This window comes from Lipotes vexillifer, unplaced genomic scaffold, assembly GCF_000442215.2.
Source record: "Lipotes vexillifer unplaced genomic scaffold, Lipotes_vexillifer_v1.1 scaffold1895, whole genome shotgun sequence".
NCBI classification, from domain to species: domain Eukaryota; kingdom Metazoa; phylum Chordata; class Mammalia; order Artiodactyla; family Lipotidae; genus Lipotes; species Lipotes vexillifer.
This window is the reverse complement of record NW_006778131.1, coordinates 16,452-43,340: the sequence shown is the minus strand read 5'-3', so window position 1 is coordinate 43,340 and position 26,889 is coordinate 16,452. Positions and strand designations below refer to the sequence as shown.

Genomic DNA, 26,889 nt, shown 5'->3' with positions numbered 1-26,889 from the left:
ACTGAGCCTGTTCTCTAGAATCCGTGAGCCAGAACTACTGAGCCCACGTGCCACAACTACTAAAGCCCATGCACCCTAGAGCCCATGCTTCACAAGAGAAGCCACTGCTATGAGAAGCCCACACATCACAATGAAGAGTAGCCCCTGCTTGCCGCAACTAGAGAAAGTCTGTGTGCACAGGCGAAGACCCAATGCAGCCAAAAATAAATAAAAAATAAATAAATTTACTAAAATAATGATATAAGCAAAGTTGCGAGACCAACAATACAATGGGGAAAAAATTGTAACTTATATAAAAAATGGTAGGCTAATTTCCCTAGTACATAAAAAAGTTTCTAGAAATCAGTAAGAAAAAGACCAACAAAAAATTGTTCAGTTTATGAATTGACACTTTACAGGAAAAATAATATAAATTATCCTCACACAAATGAAAGGATACTCAAGCTCAATCCCAACCAGAGAAATGCAAATAAAAAAATACTCTGGATGACATTTTTTTTAACTCACTGATAGACATGAATTCAAAAAAGTTTGATAAGAAACCCTACTGGACCCTAAGCCCTGTGGAGAAATTTTGCACTTTTTGATTGCTGAACATGTGAATGTGTTAACTATTCACATAAAGTATTTATGTACATGAAATGTATTACTTATTTACTTATTTAAAAATAAATGAATAAAATATATATTTATATTGATATTTTAAAACAGAAAACAGTATTTTGCTTGCCATCACTAAAAAGTAACTATAAACATAAGTACATTGAAACAAAGAATATAAAGTCCTGCTAGATATCATTTCTCCCAACGTTCATACTTGATTGCTTTCATTAAAAAACCACTTAAATAAGACCTCCTTGAGGTCATAAGAAAGATCAAAAGAAAATAAAAAATGGAATAACTTTCTCATTAAATACAATTTTACTGTGTGTCAGGACCAAGTTCCACCTAAATTAACCTGGTATACCTTCAGTAATACACTTGGTCAGTACACTTTTTTATAATTTTAGGTAAGAGAATCATTGCAAAGGACGAATGGGCATGACTGGTAAGTGACTAAATGGGGATGTATGCCATCACTAAAAAGTAACTATAAACATAAGTACATTGAAACAAAGAATATAAAGTCCTGCTAGATATCATTTCTCCCAACGTTCATACTTGATTGCTTTCATTAAAAAACCACTTAAATAAGACCTCCTTGAGGTCATAAGAAAGATCAAAAGAAAATAAAAAATGGAATAACTTTCTCATTAAATACAATTTTACTGTGTGTCAGGACCAAGTTCCACCTAAATTAACCTGGTATACCTTCAGTAATACACTTGGTCAGTACACTTTTTTATAATTTTAGGTAAGAGAATCATTGCAAAGGACGAATGGGCATGACTGGTAAGTGACTAAATGTGGGGATGTAGGTAAGGAACATTATTATGACTAAAGTTTTAAGCCTGAGTGTTTTAAGGAATAGTAGAATCATTAATAGAAATGAGTAGATCAAATAAATTATGATATATGTAGGAGAGAATGAATTCAACAAGGTAGCTTCCAGGTAGAAATTGTCAGTAGACATGGGACAAATAGAACTGTAATTAGGGATAGAAAAGTCAGAACAAGTACATTTAAAAGACACAGTGCATTAACGAATAACACCTACCAGCCATTTTTCATATTCATCAAGAGCTTGTTTATCTTTATCTTTTTTCTCAGCTCTTTTCAGTTCTTCTTTTCTTTTCTCATTTATTTTCTCTTTTTCCTTTTCCCTGAAAACAGCTTCAGGGAAGGATAGGATAGTAGGATAGGATTGTAGGATAGTCAAAACACTGGCAAGTTAAAGAATATATAATAAAGATTCCCTAATGTGTCTTTGCAATAATGAGACTGAGTGCATTAGTAACATTCAAGTAAATGAATTTTAGAAAAGCCTAAAGTGTTACTAATTTAAGATCTATCAAAACATTTATTATTTTGGATTACCATTTTTCAATAGCAGTTACGTTATCTTTCCTTTTCTCAGCAACAGTTTCCTCCTCTTTCTGTTTCTTTGCTCTTTCATATTCTTTCTCTTTTTTACTTTTCTCTTTAAGATATTCCATCTTTTTCTCTTTCCATTTTTCAAAAGACTGAAAAAGTTCAGAGTTACTTTCTTATTTAATGTGAATATAATAAAATAGTAAAACCACAGTTAATCATTAATTTTCAAATATTTTAAAAATAATTAAGATATTCAAAACCATTGCATACTTGCAGTGCTTCTCTTTTTCTCACAGCATTTTCTTCTTCAGTTTTCTTCTTGGTTTTTTCCTCAAGCCTTTTTCTTGCAGCTACCTTCTTTGCTTCCTTTTCTTTCATGGCTTTCCAGGCCGCAAATGATGCTAAGGCTTCTTCTGTCTTAGCAGCTGTTTTCTATTTTGGAAAAATAATAGACAGTAATATGTATATGTATAAATAGACAAATATAGATAGATATAGATATACATACATTCATTTTTTTAATTCCCTTCATATTCATCAAATTAGGTTTCAAAGCAATCTAAAATAGATTTAGAGAAGTTAATTAAGAATGTTAGTTATCTGAATTATTCACTGCATTTTAAAATGTCCTTTCTTAAACATTTATCAGATATTGATCTACTACCATGTATGGGAAGGAATTTTTTTTGGAAGTATACTGAACAAATGCTATGAAAATAAACTGTAAAAGGCTAATTGGTACTGCAAAGTGCTCATAATGCAATATTGCACTAAAAGAAAAATATCAGGAAAGTTACAGGCCAGAAGGGGAAAGTTATATACTTTACCCTTCTGGCCTGTAACTTTCCTGATATTTTAACTTTAACTTTACCTTTCTGGCCTGTCAGAGTAAGGTAAATTTGTCAAGTCACACAGTAAACTACAGATCTGTGCTTTAACCCTGAGTTTTGACTGACATCAGAGCATAAAATTCTTACTGCATAAACATATCCTAAGTGTTGAAAACATGTGCCACATTAGAAAATATGTAGGTGAACATATAGCAAGTATGTTATTACTTTACTTACTTCAATCTAATCCCATAATATTCTATGTTTGCCTTATAATATTGCTTAGCATTAAATGATATAAAGCTTTATTACAGAGATAACATAATTTAGAAGTAAAAGTATGAGCTCTGAGCTCCCTCACTGAGTTGTGAAGAGCAAATGAGGTATCTGGTGCTGACTGTGGCAGATAATGCTGCAAAGGCAGTGCCAGTGTCCAGGCACGTCCCCTGCAGGGCTGCTCCAGCCAGTGCTGTGCGCTGGGGAAATATGTTTCTATCCATGGTAGTATTAAAAGCACAATAGGGGCTTCCCTGGTGGTGCAGTGGTTGAGAGTCCGCCTGCCGATGCAGGGGACGCGGGTTCATGCCCCAGTCCGGGAAGATCCCACATGCCGCGGAGCGGCTGGGCCCGTGAGCCATGGCCGCTGAGCCTGCGCGTCAGGAGCCTGTGCTCCACAACGGGAGAGGCCACAACAGTGAGAGGCCTGCATGCCACAAAAAAAAAAAAAAAAAAGCACAATGAAAGGTTGTTTTTTTTTTTCTTTTGTTTTTTTCAGGGCTTTTACTTTAGAAGATGGGAAAGAACTGGAGCATGTTGTAGGAAGGAGTTAGAGGCAGAAGGTGAAGTACAGGGGAGACTGAAATGAGAGCCCAGCACCAGTCAGTGGGAAGGACAGGGGCAAATACTCAGGTAGAGGCTGGTCTTGAAGATACATACAAAACTCAAGATAGAAAAGGGGAAAACTGAAGGTTAATGTCTGATGACCCTTTATATTTCTGGATAAGTTGTAATATAAAAGTCAATTTTTAATAATGAAATAGGTACATGGTCACAAGAAAAAATAAGTTCATAATCAGTAGTGCCAAAGCTATTGCTCACATATAAATAAAAAAATCTCTGTGTATCCATGTTTTCATGTAAAAGTTATATTTATATCAAACTAAAAATGTATAAAGTACCAGAGAAATAAAATCAGAAATCAATTCTTTTATATACAATTTATTTCACCATTTAAAAAACAGTTGATTTAAAAATATTAAACATTCAGACTATTTTACTGACTTAAAACTCCAGAATATTTTTTACTTCTATATACAGAATACCTGTTCATTTTGAATCCTTAAGTTTTCACTTTCGATTCTTTTAATTCTGTGCATTTCATGTAAATAAACATTTTTCTTTTCTAACCACTCCTATGGGAACAAGAAAAAGGCTATATAATATTCAAAGTTTTGCAGATGAATTAGAATTCTTATTTCTGAAATATATGATTAAAACTTTCAAAAAAAAACCATAAAACAGATTTTATATGTACTAGTATCATTCTTTTTCTGATAATATTCTAATATGTAAAGATGAGCAAGAATTAAGAAAATCATGTGTATATATGATTTATATATGTGTAATATAATGTGTAATGTAATGATTACATATATTAACATTTTTCTCTGAAATTCACATGGACAATTTTCCAAAGTGTACTATATTCTGTACAACAAATAAGACAAAAAAAAAAGACTTCTTTTTTGGAATTGTGAAAAAATTAGGACAGCTTTCTTCCATGTAAGTTTAACTCAAATACAGAAAGTCTCAGGAAAGAAAAAAAAATTAAAACCCTTTTTGTTCATAACTATATAATCTTAAAGGAGAAAAAGTATAGAATATAGGTGTACCTCAACTACATTTTGCTTTTGCTGTATTTTTATCAATTGCCATGGCATATTCTCTTTCTTTAAAAACAACTATGATCAGTTAAACAAAGCCTGGAAAGAGATAATTTAGTATATATATATATATATATATATAAAAGCTTTGGATTGCTCAGGTATTATAAAGGAAATAAATTAAACATTAAATCATCATCTCTGACAGGGTCATTTTATTTCCTGATAAACAAACCTTATGTAAGTGATTAATTCTTCTAATTTAAAAAAAAAATATTTTCCTTTTTACCTGATAAACAGCTGCCCTTATGTTATCTGCTCTGTCAGGTTCTGTGCTCTGTTTCTGTGAGGGCTTTTGGTCCAAGACTCTCAAAGTCCCTAAATAGTGAGAAGTGGGAACTGTCAACGGAGTTCTCCTTAGAGAACCAGGTTTCCTTAAGAACTCAGAGGTCACTAATCTGAAAAGATCCAAATGAATCAAGATAAAATATTACAATTGCACTTGGTAGAAGACAGATTCATTAGATTTTGCAAATACTATGTTTGAAAAGTACATTATAATTTAATAAATTATAATTACTTTGAAAATGATGTGTTCTTAGTATACAAAGACCCCTATTCAACATAATTTAAATTTTATTACTTTAAGTTATATAGCTTCAATGCAATTTTTCTTTTAAGGTTTTGTAATTAAAACTTTTTTAACAAACATGGACTCAAGTTACATGGGAAAAGACAATATTAATAAGTAGGTTTTAATAGTTTCTTATGTTATTTTGCTACATAAACCATCTTAAATATAAAGTTAGACTAGTAACATCTATTTAAGGGTTGGTGGGAAAATCTGGCCCCCCATCTATTCTGCTATATAAAGTTTATTGCACCCTGGCTTTTTCATTTATTTGCATAATGCCAACAGTGTCTTCCCTGCTACAAGAGCAGAACTGGGTAGTTACAACAGAGACCATATGGCCTACAAGACCTGACATATGTACTAACTCGCAAATTTACAGAAAATGTTTGCTGACCCCTGTTCTATTTGACTAATGATAATTTAAAAGATTCAGAAGGTTTTGAATAGCATTTATGAATTCTTATCATTTTAATAAACCAACTTAGTCCATAGAACCTCTAAGTTTAAAGTACAATTTTTCATGTGTTGGACAAAGACATTTAATAGAGAAGGTGAATGCTGGACTTCAGCTTTATTACCACTGTATATCTACTGTCTCAGGAAAAATAGGAGAAAGAAACTATATCCCAGGAGCAATGTAGAACATAGAGGATGCTTAATCAATTCCTTTTTATAAATGAATATATTCAACTAGGGGGATTTACCATGAAGTAACCACTTCATTCTTCTCATACGAAGAAAATTAGTAACACCAAATGAAATTTACTGTTCAGAAGTTAAACTAAAACTAGTTTTCTTGGAATGTAAACCCATAACTGAGGGAAAATGATAACTTTATTACCTGCCAGATGCATTGGATGCTCTATTATTTGTTGACTTTTTATTCTTCATATTTCTATCTTGAATTATTTTTTATTAAATAGAAAAAGCCGAAGATGGATTACTCACTGTATCTCTCACAGTTAGACTTAGAGGCCAATCTTCCAGTAAATCGATGTTTTTTAAGCATCTACTATGTGTCAAGTATAGCTGGCACCAGGAACAAATAAGGATATTACATTTTAGGGAGGTTGACTGGCAATAAACACGTAAACTAATGTCACTCATGAAGGAGATAAACTAGGGTCCAGTGACAGTGACAGAGTGGAGTTGACAAGCCACAATAATGAATTTGGTCAGGGAAGGCCTCCCTGAAGGCTCGACATCAGAGCTCAGACAAATGATGAATAACAAAGGGCCACATGATGTTCTATGGAGAGCTTGATAATTTTGAGAAACCAAAAAAGGTGAAAATGCTGAGGCACAGTGAATGGCAGGGAGAGCTGAGGAGTATAAGGTCCGGGAAGAATCGTATGAGATCTCCAGTGGTGAGGTGTCTGCTTTTTATTCCATGGGGAGAATCCAACAAAGAGACCTTAGAGGGGAATGATTAATCAGACTTCAGATCACTCAGTAGAGAGTACGAATAAAGCCAAGGATTCACTCAAAAGAAATATGTTGTAATCTTACTTGTTATATATAAATCACCTGTTCTAATTTAGAATTACCTCTGTTAAACATTTCTAAGACCTGTCTATAAATTCCAGAATACCCTTCTTCCTTTTAAGGAATAACTTTTCTAATTTACACGGACAGATGGGTGCTAACACTAAAGTGAGAGCAGATGTAAACACATCCCTAACTTGGCATTAGAGCTTTTTCCTAAGGAAACTGGTTAAGGACAATATACCTGGAATGTGGCTTAATGAACCTTCTCCATAAAATTTAATAAAAACTTAATACTCTGTTTATAAAAGTCCTATTCAACCACAAGTTTTCAGCTAACTGTTATCTTCCCTAGTAATAAGTATACATAGCCACCAATTAACTGCAGGATAAACTGCATAAAGAAAATTTAGGAGAAATAGGGCTTCCCTGGTGGCACAGTGGTTGAGAGCCCACCTGCCGATGCAGTGGACACGGGTTCGTGCCCCGGTCCGGGAAGATCCTACATGCCATGGAGCGGCTAGGCCCATGAGCCATGGCCACTGAGCCTGCATGTCCGGAGCCTGTGCTCTGCAACGGGAGAGGCCACAACAGTGAGAGATCCGCATACCACAGAAAAAAAAAAAAAAAAAGAAAATTTAGGAGAAATAAAGACTAAAAATGCTCCCCATAAATTTTAACAGTATAGTACTCTGGTGCAATGTAGTGTAGGGACAAGTAATCCTACATATCACAAATCTGGTTCTCAAGGTAATAATAATAATATTCCTGATAATGATCCTGTCCATCCATTTAAATAAGCATGGATGTTGATAAACTTTTCTTAAAGATTTTTATTAAAACTTATAAAATATTTAAAAATGATATCCAGGGCTTCCCTGGTGGTGCAGTGGTTGAGTCCTCCTGCCGATGCAGGGGACACAGGTTCGTGCCCCGGTCTGGGAAGATCCCACATGCTGCGGAGCGGCTTGGCCCATGAGCCATGGCTGTTGAGCCTGCGCGTCCAGAGCCTGTGCTGCACAACGGGAGAGGCCACAACAGTGAGAGGCCCACGTACGCAGAACAAAAACAAAAACAAAAACAAAAACAAAAAATGATATCCAAAGGAATATCCTTCACTAACTCAAAACCTTAGAAATTATTCCAGACAGCTGCATTTTTATAACATGAAGACCTACAGAAACATACCCACCTCTGGGTATGTATTTCTGAAACATTTACAAGTATATTATGATCATATACTTCTGTTAACTTTTAATGAAATGTTGGGTTTTATTATTTTCACTGCAAACCTTCCCTGAAGTTAAAATTCTGTTGAATAAGAATCACTTGACAGTATAATACCATTATTTCCACAAATAATTCAGATGTACCTAACATGGAAGATAAAATATTTAAAAGTTCTATTTTGAATTTTAAGCTGTAGTACAGAAGGTACAATTTTATATAAATACCTTTGCAGACTCAGTGCATAAGATACTGTGAAGTTGAAATCGTGGTGGATCATCAACTGTTAAGTTATCATTCATAATCAGTTCAGCTTTCTCCTTTTCTTCTTCAAGGTCATCAGTAGTCACTTGACTTTCCTTGGGATTCTCAAGTGTAGTAACAAAGTCTATCAAAACTGAGTTCTCTTCATTTTCAATTGATTTCAAAGAATTATGGTTTTCAGTGCATTCTTCATTCTGACCTATTTTGTGACAGAGTAACAGAACTAAATCTCCCTTCTGAATTAATAAGGTGGATAACAGATTCATTTGCTTTCTGCTAAATTAAAACTGTCTATAATCTCTTTCTTGCAAAATAATAAATTGAGAAAACTATCATATTCAACTTGAATAAACTTTTTTCCCAAGTGAGCTACAAAAGAAAAAATGGCTACTAAATCTACTAAAGCATTTGACACACCTTAGAAAATGGAATAACAACCCTAAACCATAGACATGCCACAAGCCCTTGGTGTATAAACCAAGTAAGTGAAATGGCAATATCTATTCTATTCAAAAGCCTGTGTTTCTTAGCTGGAGCAAGAGTCACAGATTTCTCAGATACTACAGTTACTAGCAATGCACTTATAATATTGTACAGGTGTAGAGAGAACCAAGAATCAATGCAGTTCTAGAAGAGACCACCACACAGAGAATAAAGCCATCCTTTAGAGTTTTACTCCCACTAAGATGCAGTGTTGCCTCTGATACCAAAAGGGCAGGAAAGGAAGGCCTAGTACTTACCCTTTCAGTGTTCAAGGGACAGGCTTAAGCTCTGGCATGGAGGATTCAGTTTTGCTTTTACAGAATTGCTTCTATTATTCTGATTCTACCACACTTTAGAATGTTCAACAGAAAATCAGTGCTTTCTGCGTTGATCACCAGCTTTCAGTTCTACTAGGATCCACCTACTGGCCAACCTGTATCTTTACTGTCAAAGTCTTAATTACGAGGCTTTCATTCCAGTCATTTCTGGGGAACTCATTTTATATCTAGGTAAGCTAGATATAATATCACTTTATAATTCCAGTTATACATTCATATTTGGAGACTACTCATGATTCAAAGTATCATTAATGGATTCTTTAGAGCTGCTAATCAAAGTACTCAGTGAAAAGAACAAGGACTTTGGAGCAAAAGATTCAAATTATGGCTCCATCACTGACCTTGGGTATGTTTCCCAATATCTTTGCACTTCAGTTTTTCTCATCTGTAATATGACAAAAATTATACTACATAGTAAGCACTTAATAAATGTAAGTTATACATCCCAGTCTTAAAAACAGCTATGCCTTTAGTTCTCATTATGTTATATGCCATAAGACTAAGGAAAGAAACAATGTTAACTACTCATACCTCACACTTACTATGTGCTAACGATGGTTCAGTTCTACATGCTTTACATGTATTAAAACTAATTTAATTCTCACAACCACCCTGCTCTTATTAAGCCCATTTTAAAGAGCAACATACAGGGCCAGAAAGGTTAGGTACTTTCTCAGGTAGTTGTACCTAGATTCAAATCCAGCTTAGTCTCACTCTAAAAGTTCACCTAACCATTATGCTGACTACTGCAGCAACACCTACATAATAATAGCTCACATTTAGTGAATACTCTAATTGTGCCAGGAATTGAGTTAGTGGCTAAAATGCATAGTATCACTTAATTGTCACAATAGCCTTATGAGATTGGTCTTATTATAACTTGGGGGATTGAGGCATTGAGAGATGAAGTTCTGCATCTACAATCATATGGTTAATAAATTGTATTTTGGGGATTAAAACTCAGGCAAACACAAACATATATTGTTCCTATAACTGTGTAAAGTATTACTTCTTTTACAAATAGCATTCTAAGCAATGCAGAGTTCATAAATAAAATAAGGTAGAATAATTTGATATAATCACCTGTAATGGAGGATTTTTCCCCAGATACTGGTGAAGAGGAATTTCCGAGACTTTCTTTAAGGGATGATGATGATAGACTTGTTAACCATGCATCCTATTTAAAGAAAATGTATTTACTAGTAAGTTTAGTTCTCAAAATTTGTGGGGGGCAATAGGATTATTAAAACTACTTCATAACTCTGAAATTTGCATTATTAGTTTTCTGCTAAACATCAAAAGTAAGTCAAAGGAGGTTATAATATGCTTTACTTTCAAGCCTTTATATCTTGATCATTAAAAGAGGTCACTAAGAGCTATTCCAGTTCTTTAACTGAAAACTCAATGTTTTAAAAACTCCTACTGCTCTAGATTCAAATCTCAGAAATATTTAAGGGAAATATTTGACATGTTTTTCTCTAAGTATATATTTTCCTAGAAAGTATAAAGGAAATAGTAGGTAAAAACCCTTAGTTTCAAACAAGTATTACTTGTTGACCAAGTGAAATCAATTTATAAAACCAAGTAGACAGTTACTTCCAAATAATTTAGATAAAAAAACTACATAGATTTCATACACTTTAGTTTTCTTCAAAATTCCTATATCTGAATTAAAATAATTATTATATATAAAATGAAGTAATTATATTTGTGTGTATAAATTAATCATCTCTTTATAGAATAATACTCTAGTCTAAATGTGATGATATTATAATGTAAGAAGTTTAATTTTGTTGCATAGATAATAAATTTTAATTTTCTTTCCCATAATATTTACAAAGAAAATTATATGTCAAAAGCAATAGAGAGAAACCATCTGGGCAGATGGCAGAAGGGCTCAAACACTGGAGTCTACCCTGAGAAGGGAAGATTTACCCAAGGAGATTTACAAGTTAGTAGCCTTTTTCCTGAGGAAATTTCCCCAACTGTGCAGCTTAGTAGAAGGCTGCAGCATTACTAAACTGGCTTGAGGGGTCAGAAGATAGAGTTTAGGACTAGAAGATCAGGCAATAAATTTGGAGAAGAGCTGCAGAAGGCACGAACCCCAATATCTGCATATAAATCCACCTCAAACACTTGGATCATCTATGCATGGCATGAGAAAGACCTCAGAGGGTCCTGTAAAATCACAGTAGCTAGAAAGTGAAAAAATCTAAGCAGAGACTTCAGTCAATGTCCATGGCAAGGGAGACAGAGCTGGGAATTTGTCTAGCCATAATATCTTTGTGCTAGAGCACATGTTCAGAGGAATATAACAGAATCCAGAATCTCTACAACATATCATTCATAATGTTCAGTAGTCAATCAAAAAGTTAATAAGTAAAAAAAAATGGTGAAACATACTCATGAAAACAAAAACAACAAAAGCAGTCTATAGTAACCAAGCCAGAGATGATCCAGATGTTGCAATTAGCAAACAAGAACTTTAAAGTAGGGATTATAAATATGTTCAAGCACTTAGGAGGAGATATATACATAGTGGCTGAATAGAAAGGGTATCTTATTATTAGATACAGAAAATACAAAAAATACCAATGGAAATTCTAGAGTTGAACACTACTGAAATTAAAAAAAAAAAATCACTGATAGACTTAACAGCAGATCAGGAATGGTAGAAAAAGGCAGTGACCTTGAAGACAGAACAATACAACTTATTCAATCTAAAAAAACAAAGGGAAAAAAGATTAAAGAAACATGAAAGAAATTTAGAGATCAGTGAGACATATCAAAAATTTCAATGTGCATGTAATTACAAACAAGAGGAAGGAAAATAAAACAGAAAAAAAATTTTAACTTCCCATCTGCATGGAAAATATCAGTTTACAAATCCTGAAATCTCAACAAAACCCAAGCAGGATAAATATAAAGAAAACCACACGTAAGTACCTCATAGTCAAATTTTTGTAATTCAAAGAAAAAAAGACTAAACCTTGAAAATAATTCTGAAAGCTGCCAGAAAAAAACAAAATATTGTATAGTGAGGATAGCAAAATAAATTTTTGCTGATTTCATAACAGAAATAATAGAGGCCAGGAACAATGAAAACCTATAAAGAGCTGGGGATAGGAGAAGGAAACTGTCAGCCAAGAAGTGTATATTCAACTAAGCCATCCTTCAAAAATGAAGATAAAGTGAATATGTTTTAGATAAGAAAAGACTGAGAGAATCGATCACTGGCAAACCAAGAAATGCAAAAATAAGTTCTTAAGATTGAAGGGAAATAACACTAGAAGGTAATCTGGATCTACAGGAAGAAATGAAGATCCCTAGAAATGGTATATATATCTAAGAAAACTATAAATGTGTATTCTTTTCTTCTTTAGTTCTTTAAAAGTCTAAGACAGGGCTTCCCTGGTGGTGCAGTGGTTGAGAGTCTGCCTGCCAATGCAGGGGACACGGGTTCATGCCCCAGTCTGGGTAGATCCCACATGCCACGGAGCAGCTGGGCCCGTGAGCCATGGCCACTTGATCCTGCGTGTCCGGAGCCTGTGCTCCGCAACAGGAGAGGCCACAACAGTGAGAGGCCTGCGTACCACAAAAAAAAAAAAAAAAAAAGTCTAAGACAAAAAGTTTAAAAGGCTCTTTAAAGAAACGTTATAAATCTGTGTTGTGGAAATTATATCATATGTAGGTGTAATATACATGACATCAACAGCATGATGGATGAGGGAGTATATGGAACTATACTGTTACAAGGCTTCTATTTTAAACGTGAAACAATACAGTGTCAACTGTATTGTGATCATTTATAGATGCATTTTGTAATCCATAAGACAACTACTAAAAATATAACGCAAATAGGTATAGTCAAAAGGCAACAGAGAAAACTAATGGAAAACTAAAACCTATGTGATTAACTCTCAATAAAAAGGCAAGAAAGAAGTTATAGAGGAACAACAACTTCAATTTTTAAAAAATAGATAAAATAAATAGAAAACAAACAGCAACAAATTGGCCCTAAGTGTACTTACATTAAATGTATGTGGACTGGATTTCCCTGGTGGTGCACTGGTTAAGAATCCACCTGCCAATGCAGGGGACACGGGTTCAAGCCCAGGTCTGGGAAGATCCCACATACCATGGAGCAACTAAGCCCGTGAGCCACAACTGCTGAGCCCGAGAGCTACAACTACTGAAGCCTGTGCACCTAGAGCCCGTGCTCCACAACAAGAGAAGCCACCATGATGAGAAGCCTGCACACCACAACAAAGGGTAGCCCCCCGCTTGCCATAACTAGAGAAAGCCCGTGCAAGCAATGAAGACCCAATGCAGCCAAAAATAAAATAAATAAGTTTATTTAAAAAAAGTATATGGACTAAACACTCATAAATGGAATAATGGATTCATAAGTAGATCGCAATTAAAAAGCAGATTGTCGGGGCTTCCCTGGTGGTGCAGTGGCTGGGAGTCTGCCTGCCAATGCAGGGGACACGGGTTCGAGCCCTGGTCTGGGAGGATCCCACATGCCGCAGAGCAACAGGGCCCGTGAGCCACAACTACTGAGCCTGCATGTCTGGAGCCTGTGCTGCACAACAAGAAAGGCCGCGATAGTGAGAGGCCGCGCACCGCGATGAGGAGTGGCCCCCGCTTGCCACAACTAGAGAAAGCCCTCGCACAGAAACGAAGACCCAACACAGCCAAAAATAAATAAATTAAAAAAAAATTAAAAAAAAAAAAAGATACGGGAGTCCATGTTAAAAAAAAAAAAAGCAGATTGTCAGACTTGATAAAAAAGTAATACCAAACTGCTATTACAAGAGTCATTTAAAGAAAAAGAAAAAAATTGTTTGAAAGGAAAATTATGGAAAAAGTTATACCATGCAAACACTGAAATGTTGAAATGTCAGGCAAAACAAACTGCAAGATATGAAGCATTACCAGAGATACAAAAATTTCATAAAGCTAAATAGGGTCAAGAACTAATAATGATGAATATGTATGTGTCTAATTACAGAGTCATGGAATGCTGACAAAACAAAAAGGAAGTACAGAGAAATTCACAAACATAATTGGAGATTTTAACACACTCTATTTAGTAAATGACAAAAATTCAGTAAGAAAGGAGAAGATCTGAATGACACTACCAACCATCTTGACCAAACTGAAATTAGAGAACATTATATCTAACACCTGCAGAACACACATTCTTTGTTAATACAAATGAAACCTTTCACAAGACACACTTAGTCTGGGCCATAAAAAAAAAACTCAACAATTAAAAGAAATGTGAATTCATATAAGATATATTCTTTGATCATAATAAAATTAAATTATAAACTTATGCAAGAATATATCTAGAGGAGATCTAACATGTGGAAATAAAATCATTCACCATAAAATAACCATTTGGCCAAAAAAGAGATCACAAGAAAAATTAGAAAATGTATTTAAAGGAATGATAAATGGCATCAAAAAAATTGAGCGCTGCTAATCAGTGCATTAGAGGAAAATTTATAGTTTTCAAAGGTTTTGATAGAAAGGATGAAAAGCTTAAAATGAATGCACACATTTTCTAACTTAAAGGTAAGCAAATTAAACCCAAAGAAAATAAAAGAAATAAATAATAAAGAGTGAAAATCAATGAAACTGGAAACAAACAACAGAGAAAGCTAACAAAGCCAACACTGGTTCTTAGGAAAGTTTTAACAGAACTGAGCAATGCCTATCAAAATTTAACAAGAAAGACAGAAAACACAAACTACATGAAATGTAGAAATGAAAGATGGAATGTCATGATAATTTTACTGTCATCAAAAGGATAAGGGAATATCACAAACAACTTTATAAATTCAACATCTCAGATAAAGTGGATAAATTTCTAAATAGACATAAATTACCAAACTGATGAGAAAATCTGGATACCAAATATTTACCCCACCCAAAAAAAAAAATCAAACTTAGTGTCAAAGACCTCTCCACAAAGAAAATTCTAGGTCCAGATAATTTCACTGGTGAATTCTCTCAATTAAGGGGAAAATGATACTAAACTTTGGTTTCATACCAAACAAACTTTTAGAAAATAAAGGAGGAAGAGACACGCCCCAATTCATATGATACTCACACCTGATAACAACATTATAAGGAAAGAATTATAGACAACCTCCATAAATATTGATGTAGAAGTCTTAACAAAATATTAAAAAATCAAATCCCACACAAAAATGGTCTACTATGATGGACTAGATTTTATCCCAGGAATAATGAGTTAATTTAACATATAAACATAGATATATATCATCAAACACACACACACACACACACACACATACACACACGCACACATAAATGAAAGGTGGGAAGTGAGGTTGTAGCGAGAAAGAAAATGTCACCCTTTCAATACCCAGCTGTGACATTTGCAGGAAGGTAAGGCAATAGGGAGAGAAATGCAGTGTCATGTGAAAGCTTATACAAAGTTAAAGAGGCTTCAGCATAGTTGAATGTGGATGAAGATAGACTCTTCCAGAGCCAAAAATTATAGACATAGGAGAGAGAAGGGTTGGACAAAAAATAAATGGGAAATCCCTGAAAATGTGGGCTTAAAGAAGATTCAGAGCATGGTCAGGAAAATTTTATAATGAGGAATAAGGAAAATTTAGATTATTAAATACAGAAGTATCTAATATACCCAACAAAGATAATAACTCTACAATAGGGGCTATGTTACGTCATTAAGGTGAACATAGTCTCAAGATCACCCAGCAACATGGAAACACGTCATGACCTAATGTTAAGAGATTAAACCAAAAAGCATGATACAAAACATTGTGAATGTTAAGATGACAAATATTATAAAAACAAGTATAGAAAAACAGCCCAAAAGTAGAGTAAGAATAATGAATATAGTTGTCATTAGGTGATGGGATTATGGGTAGATATTTTTCAATTAAATTTTCTGTCATAATATAATGCTACTTTAAAAAGTTTAGGAATACTTTTTTTCTTTAATCAAGGGATATAGAATACATCACAAAGAGCAATTAAAGTTAGGTATCACTACCAGTTTGAATAGTGTTCCCTCAAAATTCATGTCTATCCCAAATCTCTGAACGTGATCTTATTTGAAAATAAGGTGTTTGCAGATGGAATTAGTTAAGATGAGAACCTACTGGAGTAGGGAGGACCCTAAATCAAATGACTGGTGTCTTGTTTTAGAGAAAAGTGAGGGAAGACACAGAGACCCAGGGAAGAAGACCATGGGTTGATGGAGGCAAGGACTGGAATGATGCATCTACAAGCCAAGGACACCCAAAGATTTCTGACAACCACCAGAAGCTGGAAGAAGCAAAGAAGGATTCTTCCCTAGAGCCTTCAGAGGGAACATAGCCCTGTTCACACCCTGATATTGGATTTCTGACCTCCAGAACTGAGAGAACTTCTATTGTTTTAAGTCATCTAGTTTCTGGCAATTTGTTACAGCAGCTACAGTGAACTAACACAATATCCACTTGGCCAGATGATTTTATTAAACATAGAATAATTGTTTGGTTTTGATAACACCCTCTCTTCACCTGATTTTCAGAACAAATTAGGACATAGCACATTGAAGTCAGGCAGATTTATATCAAATTGCCAGCTTTTCTGGTAAAGCTAACCTACAGGATAAGAGTGGAATCAGAGCCTACTGTGCTCATACTTCTGATCTGAATTGGAGAGATTCTTCTGTTTAGTTGTGATACAAAGGACTTCCTCTGTCTGCCTTTGTACCACCTCCCAGGGAGCAGATCTTTTCTCACATCAGTAACACAGAGGAGTCAGGAGAAGAAGAAAGAAGCTTAGCCAGTACTGTTTAGTTCCTTTTCTCTGATCTGCTCAAGCAGATTGTGGAGGAGGAATGTTCTTCCCATACTTATCCCTTCTGAAATGTGAGGTGGAACTTCTCTAACCATAGTGAAATGTAAAGACAGGCGGCCAAGTGCTCTTCCCTAATAACAATACACAGTAAACTCCTGATGAAGTCCTGAAGGATCATATCTACATCCCTTCTGGTATATCCCAAAAAATATAGGACTGTGCCGTGAACATTCAGTATACATTTGTTGAGTGATTAAAACCAAATGAATAAAATGACACTGGCCATAAATTATACAATTCAAAGATATGTAAATAAAAACTCTTGCAATTAAAGTGTTACATAGATTCAAAAAGGCAACAGTTTTTTTCACATTTTACTTTCTCTGAAATTGGATGCATCGTATGTTACAGTTTAGCAGTTTTCTTCTTTCTTAGCAGTACATAAAATAATGCTGTATTTTTGCTATACCTTACAATTGAGTTTTAGATCCAATAAAATATATTTTTAAAAACTTAAAATTATTTCCTTATCAATTGCTGAAGAAATCATGTAAAACACACACACATGCACGCTCACACACAAATATTCTTTCTCTCATAATCAGATGCAAAAACCTGAATTAGAAACATAGTTTAGCAGTAGTGCTAACCTCAGGGTCAAGGTTTTCAGAGAATGCATTTTTCTCAGCTTCTGGTTGTCTGCCATTCAGCCTTGGGAGGAATGAAGGTACAGAATATGCCTCTAATTCTTCATGGAGGGCAGTGTCTTTGTCTTCTCCTAGCCTGTCTTTCTCCTCCCGGTGGCTGTGGTTTTTCAACATGCTCCTTGGTCGAGGTGAAGGCTTAAAGTGGTTGTCTGCTTCAAGGCTGCTGTTATTTTCTGCAGAAAAATACAATGTTTTAATACATTAAATACAATTTAATACACTAAAAAATACATTTTTTAAATGACCATGGCTTCTCCTACACCACAGGTGCCACCACACTTCCCTCCTGTGCCCAAGCACCTTGGCTTTCTATCCTGGAGAGTCTAGAAGAAGCCCACGCCCTTCTCTACACAGAACTCCAGAAAGTACAAGTAGGTGATAGTTCATAATCAATTTTTTTTTAATGGCTGCCATCCTGGAAGTAACTAGTATACTTCACTTTTGTGAGTAAATGCATCAACTCTCATAGTATTAAAAAAAAATTTTTGTTTTTAACAAACAAAACCAAACTGCCTCAGTTTCAGCCTTTATAAAATGAGGCAGTTCATCCATCAAAACCTTTATTGAGTATCTGCTGCCAGGCCCCATACACATCACTCACATTAATGGACCTCAGAATCAAGACACTGGCAATGGCCCTGTCCAAGGATTTTAGAGGTTGGGAAAGGAGACGATTCTAAACAAATAAAATTATAAGACAAATGTAAGTGCTGTTACAAGTATAACGATGATGTCAGTACAGGAAGTAGAAGAGCCAAATGTCCCTGGAAGGAGGAACAGACAACTGGATAACTTGTGAGCTGCTGTTCTCTGTGTCCATAAAACCTCTCCAGCAGTTATTAAAATTTCTCAGTTACTATTTCATTCCTTCTAAGTTTAAAACAACAATCTAATGCTGGTATACTTCCAGCCCTCAAAACATGATAAGAAACATTTTCCATGAAATTTTCCCTTAATTTTACCTGTTATACATATCCATCTCTCCATTGTTCTACCAATGTATTCTTCTGATGAAACTTCAAAACTGAACTAATTAATACCTTTATCCTTTTTATCTATAAGTCGAGTTATAAATCCTGCTAGAAGATTCTACAACCATAGGTGATTGGAACCACTATAAATGTTTCATTACCAATTTTAGGTATGTCCTAAACTCTGGTCAAATGTCCAATCCAAAATCCAAGACTCATCTTAGATTCCTCCCTCAAAATCCAAAGAATCACAATACTCTATCCGTTCTACTTGCTAAATTTCTCTCTCATTTATCCCACTTTCTACATCCCCACTCTCAGTTGCTCATCCACTCTTGCCTAGATTACTGCCTCAGTGATATTTATAAAACACAAATCAGATCACATCACTCCTCTCCACAAAATTTTTCAATGGCTCCCAATCAGCCAGTCTTACAGAATAAAAAGCTCATTGCCTCTGAACAATATAAAATGTTTCATGGTTTTTTCCCTGGCTACCTGTGCTGCCTCATCACTGACACACCCACTTAGTAATCTGTCCTGAAATGCTGGGCTCACTGTCCTTCTGCAGCTGTGCCACATCCCTACTGCCACCAGAGCTTGCCACCCAAGCTCTCCCTCTGCCTAGGATGTCCACTTCCTGTTTCTCCTCCTGACAAATGCTTGCCTGTCTTTGGAACCTCAGTTTAAGCAGAATATTGTATAATGCCTGGTTTTGAGTCATTTTTTTTATTGTGGTAGTAACACTTAATAGGAGATCCACCCTCTTAACAAATTTTCAAGTGCACATTACAGTATTATTAACTAAAGGCGCAATGCCATAAGGCAGAGCTCTAGAATTTATTCATCTTGCATAATTGAAACTTTATGTCTGTTGACTAGCAACTCCCATTTCTCTCTCCCTCCAGCCCCTCATAACCACCATTCTACCCACTCTCTGTATGGGGTTGCCTATTTCAGATATTTTATATTTGAATCTTGTTCTGACACTTATTAGCATTGTAAACGTACACGAATCAGATAACCGTCACACACCCCAGTTTTCCTATAGGTAGAATTAGCTAAGATTTGCTAAAGTTCTCATGGGACTTGAGTAAGATAATACATACAAAGCACACAACACAGTGCCTGACACATGGGAAGTGCTCAATGAATATCAATGATTGTATAGACGTTTCCTGTTCTGGTTTGTCCACCACTCCTGTTTTCTTTCTAGGTATCCTCTCCTCCTTTCTATCCATGTGATTCTGTGGGTAAATAAATATCTCCTCCATACCTCAGTGAGAATGATGGGCATGTGATGTAGCCCTCTCTTTCCTGTGCAGCTTATCACAGAAACTTCATTTCCCCTGACCACAGCAGGCAGTCAGGAGGTCAGGATTTTTCTACTTGGAGTTGGTGGGTATGCCTTTAAGGCCATGGAGCTGGAAGGATGTGATTTAGAGACCACTAGTGGCATTCTCTGCTGCCAAGTGAAGGGCTGTCTGAGACAAAGAAACCAAATGACAGAAAAGTGGACCAAGGGATGGAATTAATGGGGCAGTGACAGTGCAGGAGGAGAGAATGAGAGGGTCAGTGAGGGAGGACAAAAGTAAAAAGAGAGAATCCTGATGATATAGAAATACCGATTCTCTACACTTAATCACACCTAAAGCAAGGACTTCTGACATCCATGCTCAACACAGGGATAAACTCTTTCCACTGATGTTTGAATTGGGTCATTTGCATCTGAGAGTCCTGACTACAGGTATTATTATTTGTCAGTTATAGCTATTGACACCAGCTTCTCTGGGAAGCCTTCCCTGATGCCCTCAGGTAAATTTAGATGCCCACTTTCCTGTGTTCTTACTTTATCTTTTATACACCTTCCCACCAAATTGTAAAGTCTTTGCTATGGTCTGAATGTTTGTGTCTCCACCCAATTCTTATGTTGAAATCTTAACCCCAAAAGTGACGTATTAGGAGGTGAGGCCTTTGGAAGGTGATTAAGTCATAAGGGTAAAATCTTCATGAATGGGATCAATGACCTTAAAATAATGCTCTACAAAGTTCCTTTGCCCTTTGCACCACATAAAGATACAATGAGAAGCATGCAACCCGGAAGAGGGCCCTATCCAACTATGTGAGCCCTGTGATTTCAGACTTCCAGCCTCCAGAACTGTAAGAAATAGGTTTCTGTTGGTGATAATCTACCCAGTCTGTGGTATTCAGTTACAGCAGCCCGAACGGACTAAGACAGTATTGGAGGATTGGTACTAGATCTTTGTAATGCCACAGTGATAGCTACTATCACAGTGCTTGTAATAGTGAAACATATCGTACCCACAATAAATATGTGGGATAATTAAAATGACCTGCTTATGAACAAATGCTGAATAATAAAATGAATAGTAAAAGCATTTATAGAGTACTTAATTTATGCCAAGATTGCTCTAAGCACTTCAAATACATGAACTCAATTCAATTGCCTCAAACCCCTAGTGGTGGTTCAAATATTGTCTCCATTTTACAGGTAAATAAAATGAGGAACAAAGAGGTCATGTGCCCATAGTCATAAACTCTAGTTTGTGGGATTAAAGCAGGAGCACCCAGACTCCAATGCTAATGGAGTCAAGGTTCTCCTGCTTTAAAGTTAAAATAAAAACAGCATAACCTGTAAAAGTTACTTTCTACAATCACTACCAATGTGACCATTACCTGATAAAAGTGAAAGAGTTTGATTATTGTACTAGTTACAGCAGACAAGCAAGAACAAAGGAAACTTTCAGGTTCTAATATTTTTATAAAGCATTAAGTGATACTCAGCAATATCTCACCACATTAAAAATATTAAGTTCTAAACTCTATAAGAAAAAAAAGTCTAAAAATTTAGAGAAGGACAAAGCTAAGCTCATTAACCACTTTCCTTCTTTAATGAATGAATTATTCATTTAAACATTCAAATACTTAATGAATTCTACATGCCAGGCACTAATCAGCAGCCTCAAGGTTTTTCTTCAACTTGAATAACCTAGGAATAACAATTTTAATATATTTTATACCAAAATTCCACTTCCAGAAGCATCATCAAGTTTTCAGAAAGAAAAGAAAATACATCTATACATTATCAAAATGTTTTATTTTACAATCAAATGTAAGTGATTACTTGTTTGGGTAATTTTTTTATCCTACATATACTGAATTGCACATGGTTAATGATTGTTTAAAAATACAGTATTGCACATTTAGAATCCTGAGCTATCTTGTGGTCAAAATACAGTATTTCTCTAGTTATTTTAATTTGTCACAGGTTTTAAAAAAGATATTAAATGGGTGGGTTATTGCTGATTATCTACCATAAAGTTCTAATTATATACTTCTATCTATATCAGACTAATTTTTAGCTTCTATAACATGCTCACATTTTCTCATTAACCTAATGAAAAGCTTTTTAGAATCAGGACAAATAGGATAAACGTAATCCATAAAAATAGGTTTTTAAACTCAACTAAGACTAGGAAACACTGCATATTCTTTCTTGAAGATTCACCGTGCGTATGTCTTTATTAACAGTTTCAAGAAGTTCATAAAGAGATTGGTTTAAAATTCCTATAACTGTGTTTTCCCCTCAATACCAATGAACAAACTGTGGAACATACTTTGGGAAATGGTGATGTAATGGATTATTCACTCTTTGATTACATTTCCCTTCTCTCTATTTTTGATTTTACTCAGTACACTGGGAAGGTACATTTTAGCAAGTTGTGTTTCATTAGGCCTTGTGCTTACACTTTTGTAGAAGTTTATAATTTGAGACATACTTCAGTAGATTCTTAAAACAATTCTGTAGGAAAGGAGAGCAGGTTTCCTCCCCCTCCTCATGAAGACAGTGAGGCTTACCCTACAGCTGAGGTCACACATAATTAACTTGCAGTAGCTTTTCCCCTAGTATCCCTGCTTGCTCATATCTTCTCCTCATTTGAAAGTGGATGGGATTGTGGGGGTAGAAAAAGGAGTTTCTGAAATATAGCTTTGCCTAAGGTTACCAGTGCTATTATGTAAAGTATGAAATACTTACCAGTACCATATTTAACGATGATATGAAGGAAAGAGGTTTTTGTGAAGGTTAGCATCAACTACTATTTTTTCTATAGAAAAGAAAAAGACCAGAAGACTCCAAATCCTTAAACTTCTATGCCCTTGTTTCTGCGTGACAGCCGAGGGGATGTCACAGCAGTTGGTGCCTGCTTCACTCCATCTCTGCTGCATTATGCACAGAGCTCAGTAGAACTGTGAAGAAACTACTGTAATCACACCAGGAACATCCCCACAGAAAATTGAGTTTTAGTGGATTTTCCTGGGGAACAGAGAAACCAAATGGAGATTCTCTTTTCTTAAGGAAAATCTGGAGGCTTAAACATTGATAGCAACAACACTTACCCCCACCACCCCCTTCAAATATACAAATGCCAAACAAATATTCTGGCAAATGGCTGTATGGAAATGATTGTCTTAAGGACTAGCCCTAATGCTGCTATAACCCTGATGTCTGGAGTGTGAGATGGATTAGAAAGGATTCCATTGTAGTTCCACTGCTAAAAACAAAATTGGAGCTCACAGGCCTAAGCAAGGCTGGACCCAGGAGTTTTGGAGCCACAGCTGTGGATGACTGAAGGTACTTTGGCCAGCAATCAGGCACTAGCAGAGATATAAGACTGAACGTACAAATGGACATCAGAATTATGGTTTTTCTCTATGGTTCTATTATTTTTATTTATATCTGTAAAATTGAAAAGTTAAGTCTGTTTTTCTTTTCCTTAAATATCTACTAGCCACCGTATGCAGTGGTTAAGAATCCGCCTGCCAATGTGGGGGACACGGGTTCGATCCCTGGTCTGGGAAGATCCCACATGCCACGGAGCAACTAAGCCCATGCACCACAACTACTGAGCCTGTGCTCTAAAGCCCGTGAGCCACAGCTACTGAACCCATGCAGCACAACTACTGAAGGCTGTGCGCCTAGAGCCCATGCTGCACAACAAGAGAAGCCACTGCAATGAGAAGCCTGTGCACTGCAACGAAGAGTAGCCCCTGCTCTCCACAACTAGAGAAAGCCTGTGAGCAGCAACGAAGACCCAACACAGCCAAATATAAATAATAAATAAATAAATAAATAATTTTAAAAACCTATTAGCTACCATATAAAAGTATTTTGTGATTATCTTAAAATAAATTTTCAAGAAATGCAATTACAGTAACCTAACAAATTACCTGAAGATGTGCTTTTGATTGGAAGAATTCTAGGTTTCGTTTCCATTTTAATTTTCTCTTTTTCAACTTCTTCTTGTTTATTTTGAGATTCAGATAAGGGATTTACAATCATGCCTTTACCACCATCAGGTGCCATCTCATCGTTTTTGATAGAGACTACTGGCTCATCTTTCCTCACATCATTGATTGATTTCTTGGTTTTCAAAAAAGACAGTTTTGGAGAATTCTTGTCTTCATCATCTGATATATGAAAATCGTTAATCTTTTTCTTAACTGAATTTTCATCTACTGAGGTGTCAGAAAAATCACCTAAGGAAACTGAAAAATAGAAGAGAAAAAATATTTTCAATAGTGTATTTTAAAGTTTTGAAGATTACATCAATCAAAAAGATTAAAGACTGGAAATGAATTTATAACTGTGAATAGATTTGCAGCCCTAAAAAACAGCGAACTTTGGCAGGTTTTATTGGCATTAGCAAAATAAAAATTTCGGCTTCATTAATTTATACACTTATCGAGTATGAATAGTTTGTCAAGCCAAGCACTGTGCTTGCTCTGAGAAAACTCCTTCAAAAGTTCTTCAAAGTAATAATCAGCCATGGACATTTAAATTAGATTTTGGACTGTAAAGCTTTTCTTTTGTTTTTCAAAAACTTCATAAAATCAACAATATTTGTAAATGGAAGAATTTGCTAATAATGTTTTTTCATAAAAATTTTGGAACTGCAATTCCATCCATACCACAGTATTAGATTTTACTATGAGAAGAATAATAAAGAATGCTAACCAAACTACAAAGCAATGATTTAACTATTGTTCTGATTACTTTTACAGAGAACATTGAGAGTTATTCACTGAAAGTATAAAACACTGAATTTCAAGTTTAGAATTTTGTATGTTTATCCTGAAATGTAAAATATTAATATTTTACATAATCAAAAGAAACCAAATTAACTATACAGTACTGATATACTGGGTTTTTAAAACTGATTCCCTTGCATAGCCAAAAAACCCTTGATTTATAAAAAGCATTATAAAAGTGATCCTAACGTGCACAAAGTTTGGTTCTATGGGCCCTAGGTATTACCTCATAGGGTTGACCTTAAAGATGAACTTGTTATCTCCAATGTGGTTTACCACTAACAAGCAAATCTGCTGTCAGTTAAATTTTATTTTCATACACACATTCAGAAAAAAACCAAGGACAATCATACAACTTCTTTAAAATTAAGAGTGGCTTTTTATTCATTAAAAAGTTGGAGATCTAAAACCTGTGAATTCATAGGCATTATTTTAACATAGTGATTTTTTTGCAGGGTTGGGCTAAACCTAACTAAAGAAGCAAAAATAGGAGAAGTGGTTTACTTTCCCATGTTCTCACATACCAATCTCATCACTGTCAAAGTCATCTGAGTATTCAGAACTTCTTTGTCTGGCTGAGCGAGCTGTAACTGCTTTTATTAGTTCATCCTGAAATGAGATAATTGAAATCAATTTCTACCCAAATGTGGAGGTTTCATATATTGAATTAATTCTTTAAACAAATAATGCTTGATTAATAACTGCCTTAAAACTTAGGTTTCATTCATTTAACAGATATTCACTGAAAGCCTACCTTATGCCAGGCACCCAACCCTTAAGACTCAATGCAGAACATCACAGACAATTCCTTTCCTCATGGAGCTTTGGGTTAAATTAAAGAAGACAGACAACACGAGGCAAATTAATTGAAGGACTCAATTTAGACAGGGTTCATTATAAATTGGCATTATGGAAGAAACTGGTATTCTCTATGATCTTTTGTTTCAGCATATTGCTGTTAACAGATGTAATCAATACTGCAAATTTAGAGGCTGAGTTCAAAATTGTAGTGACTGGGCAGAGAAAGCCTAAATGTTACAATGTTACACCAGGGGAGAAAAAAACATTTTTTATATGAAAATGGCAATTAGAAGCTGCTATTCAACTTTTAAAAGCTAATTTAACTTTTAATATACTAAGAACCTAGTATTGAGTTTAGTTTGGTAGTCTTAAAGCCACACAGAAGAGTTGGTAATACTGGAGCCCAAATACAATCATCTGCAAAATTTCAAAAGAAACATAGATTTACTCCAGCTTTACATAGGACTGTTGTATTGAATAGAAGCACTTTCAAGTCCAATATTCCCAATACAGTGTTTACTTTGTAAAATCATTCAAAATAAAAATACTTTACCTGCAAAGTAGTTCTTTTGGTGACTTTTGGACTCTTTGTATATGCCAAAGTTGTGCTGAAAACTTCATCAGACATAGTGTTTATTTTAATTCTCTAATTTTATAAAATGGCTAACAAATGACAGGGATAATTCAACCTCTGATGGTGGCTGAAATATATAAAAAACAAATCAGACTTTTTTGCATGCTTGAGAATTTCCATCACTACACTTAGTACTCCCTCCCTGCCCCAAAGCCAAACAAAAACCAAAAGCATCATATGAACGTTGAGCTATATCTTCACTTTTAAGTAGCAGAGTAATAAACAGAGTTTTTGTAAAGAAAAAGCAAATTCTACTATCAAACTTGTTTTCAGAAAAATAAAATTCAAACTTAAGTTATCCAAAAATATTTCTACAATTATTTTATTATCCTAAATAAGTTTTACAATTATTGCACTCATTTAAATAATGAGTGCAATAGGTTGTTGCCAATTAAAATAGAAACTTTTTCAACTCTCTTCCATTCAAAAAGTATAATATAGCCTACAAAAGAGCCATACTTATTTAAAAGGCAACCAAGAAGACGATTGTCAGCATAAGGTATAGCAACGTTCCCCAACCTTTTTGGCACCAGGGACCAGTTTCGTGGAAGACAATTTTTCCACAGATGGTGTGTGGGGGGAATTGTTCGGGCGGTAATGCAAGCGATGGGGAGCGATGCAGGGCGGCAGATGAAGCTTCGCTCACTCGCCCGCCGTTCACCCACTGCTGTGCGGTCCGGTTCCTGGTTCCTAACA

The 26,889-nt window shown here is 35.2% G+C and overlaps 1 protein-coding gene across 1 annotated transcript in view; it reads right to left on the bottom strand.

Annotated features, from left to right (window-relative positions):
• The window catches only part of LOC103079664 (microtubule-associated protein 9-like), a 31,417-nt gene extending 5,230 nt beyond the window's left edge, over positions 1 to 26,187 (bottom strand). The window contains 12 exon segments of the mRNA XM_082930916.1: positions 1,658 to 1,780; positions 1,968 to 2,123; positions 2,245 to 2,406; positions 4,127 to 4,216; positions 4,977 to 5,145; positions 6,163 to 6,268; positions 8,278 to 8,496; positions 10,202 to 10,295; positions 17,620 to 17,849; positions 23,898 to 24,215; positions 25,283 to 25,367; positions 26,113 to 26,187. Of these exon segments, the coding sequence (XP_082787042.1) occupies positions 1,658 to 1,780; positions 1,968 to 2,123; positions 2,245 to 2,406; positions 4,127 to 4,216; positions 4,977 to 5,145; positions 6,163 to 6,268; positions 8,278 to 8,496; positions 10,202 to 10,295; positions 17,620 to 17,849; positions 23,898 to 24,215; positions 25,283 to 25,367; positions 26,113 to 26,187 (1,827 nt within the window).
• Positions 26,188 to 26,889: the final 702 nt, after the last annotated feature.